Source organism: Oratosquilla oratoria, chromosome 33 (genome assembly GCF_046742065.1).
Source record: "Oratosquilla oratoria isolate Oo_2021 chromosome 33, ASM4674206v1, whole genome shotgun sequence".
NCBI lineage: Eukaryota > Metazoa > Arthropoda > Malacostraca > Stomatopoda > Squillidae > Oratosquilla > Oratosquilla oratoria.
The window spans coordinates 26,249,424-26,258,040 of record NC_134809.1 but is presented as its reverse complement, the minus strand read 5'-3'; the positions used below and the strand labels follow the sequence as shown (position 1 = coordinate 26,258,040).

The 8,617-nt window shown below is 34.4% G+C and overlaps 1 protein-coding gene across 1 annotated transcript in view; it reads right to left on the bottom strand.

The window, feature by feature from the left end:
* The window catches only part of LOC143018020 (runt-related transcription factor 2-like), a 37,552-nt gene extending 32,064 nt beyond the window's left edge, over positions 1–5,488 (bottom strand). The window contains exon 1 of the mRNA XM_076173057.1: positions 5,292–5,488. Within this exon, the coding sequence (XP_076029172.1) occupies positions 5,292–5,476 (185 nt within the window). The 5' untranslated portion in view covers positions 5,477–5,488. The remainder of the gene's footprint in view (positions 1–5,291) is intronic.
* Positions 5,489–8,617: the final 3,129 nt, after the last annotated feature.

Here is an 8,617-nt window from a genome sequence, read left to right as displayed (position 1 = left end):
TACTACTACTACTACTATTATTATTATTATTATTATTATAATTATAATTATAATTATTAGTTATTATTATTATTATTATTATTATTATTGCCATTATTATTATTATCACCATTATTATTACTAGCATTATCATTATTATTTTCAATATTATCATTATTATTATTATTATTATTACTATTATCATTATTATAATTATCACTATTACTATAATTATAACAATCATTTTCATTGTCATTGAAAGAGAATTAATTTAAACCACTTTAACCGAGTTTTAAATTAAAATAATTGTTTCCTCAGTCATGATATTTACTTGCTTTCTTTGAGCTAGAAAAAATACAAAGCTTCGTTTAGCGGTGGTAGGTTCTCCCCATAGATAGAAGCGCTGGAAAACTAAAGTCCATAACAACGCCAATATTGAAATGATGAAACGTCTTGGGCCGGTGCCACACTCTCCGGCGCTGCCGTTGCGGCTTCTTGTTGGCGAAAGCAAATTCTCTTTTATTAATTATGAGTTATTAGACATAAAAGGGTATGAATGGGAGACTGTGGTCGTTATATCAAGTTCTGTCTGTCGCTAGGTGATTTTATTAAAGGCCCAATCACCCCAAGCTTACGACCTGTTTCCGATCACCTTCGACGGACGGTGACACTTTTGTTTCTCTCGTGGTTAGCGTCAGGTGAATATTTCATCTTCATCTTCATGAGGGGGAGATTCGTTCCAATCGCATTGTCTTGAATTCTTTTTATAATAAACAGAGGAACAGCACAAATCAGACTGGTCGCCGGTGGTCGGAAACAGGTCGTAAGCTTGATGTGACTAAGCCCTAAACTAACTTAACTTGACTATAGTCTGGCCGCGTCCGGCACCGCCGCACAATGTGGCACAGTTATGAACTGATCGTTACCCCAATATTCTTTTTTTTTGTCTCATTTTCTTTTTCAAGGAACTTGTAGTTTTAATAGATGTTAACATTATCTTTAAGTGGGTTAAATTTTGTTAACCAATTTCCTGACAATCGAGTTAATTTGTTGAAATTTTCTTGAGTATCCAGTTGATCGGAATAATTATTTGTTATTCTGAAGAGTTCAGTATTATCAATTAATCTGAATACATTAGCTTTCACGTTCCAATGTCCATTTTTCATATATACTATGAACAGAATATTTTTAACTATAATTTCATGTATATGAGTAGTTCCGTGGGAGAGTAATCCAAACGCCGCGGGCCGCCAGACCTTGATTTCCTGCTCAACCAGCCGACCTGGGCTTCCTGGGAGTTGGATTCGTCTCCCTATGAGTTACCATGGTCAAGGGAGATGAATCCAACTCCCACCAGATGGTGCGGCAAGCTCAGGCCGGCTCGTTAAGTACGATATTACGATCTGGCGGCTCGTGGCGCTTGGATCACTCTCCCACGGAGATACTCATATATTATAAACAAAATACTTCTAACTTTCCTCTCATGTATATAATATTTGCCAGTACATAGTATAATGTTGTGGTTAAGGAATTATCTTGATTGGATACGAATTAAAGAAATCTAAGAATAAAACAAAAGTTCTAAAATGCAGAATGGGCCCAAAAAAGGAACCCTGAGAAACTCCACTCGTAGCTTTTTCTAGCTAGAATTTATACTAAAACTAACAAATAAATAGATAAAAGAATAGATAAATCAATAAACAGAAAAATAAACAAACTAATATATACATAAACAAATGAGTGAATAGGAAAATATATATATATATATATATATATATATATATATATATATGTGTGTGTACATATATACATATATATATATATATATATATATATATTGTCAGTGTATTTGGGCAGGAGTTTTTCTCTAATGCATGTTTCATTAAAAGTGATGGCTAGTTGTGCATTAATAATTTTCTTAAAGGTATTTTCCATATACCTTATTAAGGATTTGTTTACCTTAGCCAAGTCATAAATTTCCTTCCTAAGAAAAACAAATCCTTAATAAGGTATATGGAAAATACCTTTAAGAAAATTATTAATGCACAACTAGCCATCACTTTTAATGAAACATATATATATATGTGTGTGTACATATATACATATATACATATACATATATATATATATATATAAATCGATAAATGCACATATAAATTGATTAATAAATAAATGAATAGTTAAATATATAAATAAACAAAACAATAAATAAAATCATCAAATGGATAAACAGAATGAAAATAAATAAATTCCTTAAGATAATATCATATTGAATGGGGAAATCAATTGACTGTGAATGGCTTCCTCCCACTATATGTTACAAGAGAGATGACAACAGTAATAGAAATCTTTTGTCAGTAATAATCAGCGGTTGTGTCCTTGGGAACAATGTATCATCAAACATGAGAAATGGACATGGAAAATCTGTCTTTAAAAAAAGGAAAATTGAAAAATGAAAAATCTTGTCTTAGAATTGGAAAAGGAGAGAATTAAGAATGGCAGAACAGAGCGATAATTAAAGTTAATTTTTTTTTATTATAACTTTTGGAGGTTGAGAGATTAGCCTCCCATAATGAAATAACGCTATGTGATTCCGGTCCATAATGAGTGACACGAAAGTCCCTAAGATACAAAAATGCATGAAATTTATACAGTCGTTACCCCCGTACTATTACAATGAAATTATAAATCAGTATGAAAACTAAAACTCATCCCTTTCGACAAAAAAAAAAAAAGTTCTCCTCTGCTGAATAAAATTCATCTGGCGGCATCCGAAACAGAAACATCTTTGACAGAATCCAAAGAGTAGGATGAAATATTCTTCTAAGACGAGAGACCCTTCATCTGAAGAGAGTCGTTTGATCATCGATAGACGGTAAACTAGATTAAGACCTTTCGGCGTTAACTCTAAAGAATACATGAAAGGGTTACACTGTATTGGGACCTTAATCTAGAAGGTTCTGAGCTTAATCAGTAACCTCATGCAACTAGTCTGGGGAGTGTTTCATTTGTATAGCTCAGTCGGTAAAGCATTTGCCTGGCGTCAAGCTAGTGCTTGGTTCAAACTTCGGGGCAATTGTCGGAAATTATGTGTAATATATATATATATATATATATATATATATATATATATATATATATATATGTATATATATATATATATATATATATATATATATATATATATATATATACATATACGCACACACACACACACACACACACACACACACACACACACACACATACACACATATATACACACACACATATATATATATACATATATATATGTACATTATATATATATGTATATATGTATATACATATATATATATATATGTATATATGTATATATGTATATGTGATATATATATATATATATATATATATATATATATATATATATATATATGTGTATACATTTATATATATAGAAAGAAAAAATAAATGGATAAATACATAAATAGAAAATAAATGAATAAATGAGTAAATAGATAAATAAATGAATAAACGAAGACAAATAGATAAATAAATAGATGAATAAAGTAGATAAATAGATAAATAAATAGATAGATAAAGTGAAGGCTTCTCAATGTTATAAGGGTCAAAAGTATCTTCACAGTTCAAGTGAACTTTTGACTCCGCCGCCAGGTCTCCCACAGCCAGATGACCCGTTGCGGTTCTTGTGGTTCTTCGCCGCCTCCCTCAGGAGACTCCGCTTCACGATGACGTCATCCGAATACAAATGACGTCACGCTTATGACGTCACAATTAGTACTCCCACCCCTATGACGTCACATGTTCGCACGGTCTCTGATTGGCTTATTGCTCTGTTCTTACAATGTTATTGTGAACATTATTTTATGTTCATGGGTTTGTTATTGTGGCACGCTTGAAGAACATCGTTCTGGTGCATGACAAGTGATTTTTAGTTGAAAGCAGGACCCCATGATGATGAAGTTGATTATTTTATATATTTTTTAATCAAATTCTCAATTAAGTATTAATCAAAACGCGGAGACCTTAGGGCAAAGAAGAAGACTCTTTTTTTATCTTAGGTCTTTGGAAAAAAAAGAAAAGAAAATGGAGAATATTTTCATAATAGATATTAACTAGATGAGGATCGATGAATTCTTTGCTCTCAGAACTTAGATCTAACCTAGAACTTAGAAGAAACAACTTCACCATCGACGTAATATATGGGCAAATTCAACTTCTTGCTGAGGCAATCGCCTGTGATTCGAAGTTTTAAGATTTGATTATATAAACACTACAGAAGTATCATGTTCTAATATTGATCAATTAGTACTTTTACATCATTCGTTTACTTACTTGTTTTTTGTGAGATTTTTCTATAAATTTTCTTTTGTTTTATTGTTTATTTTCTGTAATATGTCCTCAATATGGATCATAAGGTCTCTTGTCAAAATTATTTATCATTGTATACAAATCATTTTACCCAATTTCATCGTTATATTCATTGTTCATCTACTCATTTTCATGTTATATTTCTTTTCATTAATTAACTGTAATTACTTATTTGTATGTTCATTCATGTATCTATCTAAATTATCTTTTCGTTCATTTAGTTACCTATTTATTATTTCCTTACTGCTTGATTCATTTGTTTACTTATTTGTTTGTTAATTTGCCTATTTACTTATTTATCTTTTTATTCATTTATCTGTTTATTTATTTACTTATCTATTTATTATCTATTCCTTTATCTATTATATATCTATTCATTATTCATCTATCTATATATTTACTTATTCATTCATTAAATTGATTATTCATTTATGTATATATATATATATATATATATATATATATATATATATATATATAATATATATATATATATATATATATATATATTTGAATATGTCTATTTATTTATTCATTTACTTTTGGACCAGACTAAAGCGATGATATTCATATATTAAATCCTTGACAAAAAATAAATAAATAGATAAAAAATAAATAAACAAATAAAAAATAAAATCTTCAAGAAATCTTGATTCAGGTATGCAGGGCACTCTCTGTCCTATAACACTCCAATAACACCAATACGGCGACTGCCTTCAATTATTCTGTTCTTAGTCGCGGTATAGTCCTTTCATTGTTTTATTCTGGTTAATTTCGCCAAGAGGAGCTAAGATTGCCTCTCGCCACTGAGTTACCCATGAAAGACTTCGCTCCGAACATTACATACATATCATTATATACATACATACAATATTACATACATATCTAAGGGGGGGAAAATGGCAAAGAAGACGCGAAAGAAGAAGGCGAAGACGACCTACCTGAAGGAGGACGGAAGCGTCTTGTTTGACCTCCAGTGCGGCGGGAGGACCGAGCAGACGACGTTGGGGGCGCCCGTCCGGATCAGATCCCCCGGAGGATCCCCGCCAATAAGTTCCGCCCACGCCCTCTCGCTCAGCCCCAGGCCACCCATGCTGACCACGTCTCCCCCCATATCCGGGAACATGGTGTGGGCGGCTTGTGGGCGTAGTTGCCCCTGGGGGAGGGAGAGGGGGAGTGGGAGGGGGAAGAGGTGCTCCAGCGGAAGGGCGGGGGTTGCGGAGGAACCGCGGACAACTCGATAAGATCTCCCTAACGCTGTTCTATAGTGACGTCACTTCTATGACGTCACTGTATTACCACTAATCTATTGTCACTCATATGACGTCACTACGCTGACGTCACTGATCTATCGTCACTTCTCTGACGTCACTGTATTATCACTGATCTATTGTCACTCATATGACGTCACTACTCTGACGTCACTGATATGTCGTCACTTCTCTGACGTCACTGTTGTTGATCACAGATGTGTAACTTCAGATATTTTTTCCTTTTTTTCTGTTTGTTTTTCTTAGTAAGTAAAGGAATCTTGTTTCCTTTTTTTTTTATTTATTGATATGGCCACTGTCAGACAAAGTTGATCTAAGAGGTGGTAACCTCTAAGTCAAAGAGTTAAAATCACAAGAGGACTCTATCTCCCTCCAGAAAGTCGCTGTTGTCACAAAGAGGAATGACGAAGAAAACGAGTCTGAAATTAGTGTTCGCGGTGGCTGTGCTGGTGGCTGTGGTGGCTGAGGAAGGGGCTCTGGTGGCTGAGGAAGGGGCTGTGGTGGGCTCAGCCGACTCAGGGACCGTCTGTCATATGTCAAGTTTAACCTGGAAAAAAAAAAGTTTGATTTATTAGACGAGAAACATAGAAAATGTCAAAAACATATGTACATAAACATGCATATATACATGCACATACACACACACACACACACACACACACACACACACACACACACACACACACACACACACACACGCGCGCGCGCGCGCGCGCGCTCACATACAGTTAATTTCAGTATTGCTGCGCTGCGAGTCGTTACTCCAACTCTCAAGGGCAGGGAGCTGGGTGTGTGTGTGCGTGTAAGGTCACACCATTACCCATAGATCGGTCATATATGAGCTCTGAGCTCTCTTCCGGGAGGGAAATAGCTGTCGATCACGAGACCAACATGTGATCTAAGACCATGGTGAATCACACACACACACACACACACACACACACACACACACACACACACACACACACACACGCACACACACACACACACACACACACACACACACACACACACACACACACACACACACACACACACACACACACACACACACACACACACAAATGTACATGAAACAGGTTGAATATATATATATCAACTTTGAAAAAGGTATACCAAAAAATATATAATGGCATTGAAATGAGGCACTAAAAATATTTCACCAATGAAGATAAAAATGTCAACATATTTCACTTGCTGCATTCTCTTTAGAATCTAAATTAAAGGCGTATAATCCCAGCGATATTCAGTGGAACATAAAAACAACCAAAACATTACCAAATATTATTAAAAAGAAAAGAAAAAAAAGAACATAAATCCCGCTGAGCTAGAGCAGCTATCGAAGAGCTTAAGTATATGCAACCTAGCACGTTAAAATGTCGGGAAACATAAAGAGAAGATATACTTAATCAAAGGAAACGATCATAAATGTTGATGAAATGGATGTAACGGGCAGAACTTTTGACGTATTGGAGTTTCGATTTGACGTCATAATGACCTTAACTTTTGATCCAGATCCAAAAAGATTGAAAGGATTCATCTTTGGAATCATCTTTATAAGGGATCTCAGTATGATCAAAGCAAGTTAAGAGGCCAAAACGTGCATGGCAACGTTACAAACAGGCATATAAACGTTTACAGGAATCGAACTCTGAACGTTTCAGGCTTATATAGCTTCGTAAATTTGACAAAATACAATATGGATTGATGTGACTGTGCCTTTTTAACATAACATAGGCAGAGCTGAGGTTCCCTTCACATATTTTATTTTGGCTTGCATCAAACGATTTCAATCACTTTAAAGAACGTAACAGGATTGAAATGTTTGAGTTAGGGACCCCATCCACGGTACGACCGGGTCTTGAGGCCGCCGGATTGATCTTATCGGATCCGACCAGATTGGATCGTGTATGTACTGATATTAGTTTGTCCAACCGACATACCCAATCCAATTTAGTCAACTCCGACTATATTTGTCCGACAGCTCAAAGACTAAATCGTACCGTGGATGGGGTTCCTTACCCAATCCACCAACCCGTCGTAGACATTTTGTATAACTGACTAGACAATGTATCTTGTCAACTTCTATAACAAAGACTAACACTGGAAGATGCCTACTTAATTAAAAGTAATTTTACACATTTACTAGTACGTGTACACAAAGTTTTGGTGAACATGTTTGTTCAACTGTACTTTGGAGTGTCATTGATTACGTCATGAGATGTCATGTGACATAAAGATCAACGTTACATGTGACGTGATATTAGCCTATGATGCTGGAACCGTTCACTATAACTTGGCATTAAGCCTTACCCCTTTCTTCATATTGTTATGACATAAACAACGATATTAACGTGTTGTAAGACTTTATGTACAAAATGATGCTCAAAATTGCACATATACTGTACGTTTTTGTGAGAATCTATGTAAAATGTTCAGAACTGTAGTACACGTTTCCAATTCCTAATAATCATAGCCACCACCCAGGAATTTGTATTTATCAAAACAAGTAAATATGCGCGGCTTCAATGTCAAATTAGCGCAAACTTGACGTATCTGATTACAAAGACATTAAACAATAAGCAAAGATAATTCTGAACACTAAATATTCAACTTTACTTTTTGTAGAATAATGGTATCGTAATAAGACTGTTATTTTGAGAACAAAATTGTATTAATGTAACTTGACTCAAATGCTTATTTGCATAAAAGTGGTCGACTGTGACCAAGGGTAGACGGGCTTAGTGTCAACGGAAGCACTGCGGTGATCTCGCGCTGTCACGCGAAGACACGCGCTCAAGTTTCGTTTTAGCCTAATTTTTATTGTATTTTTTTCTATCCTATTTTAACTCATTAAATGATTTTTTTTGCATTTGCACACTTAAATCCATTTTACTGTTATACTAAAACAATAGAATGTATAGAAAAATATTTTGATATATTTACCTGATATCTATATTGCATATTTTCTATTCTAACTTATTGTTTTTTTTGTA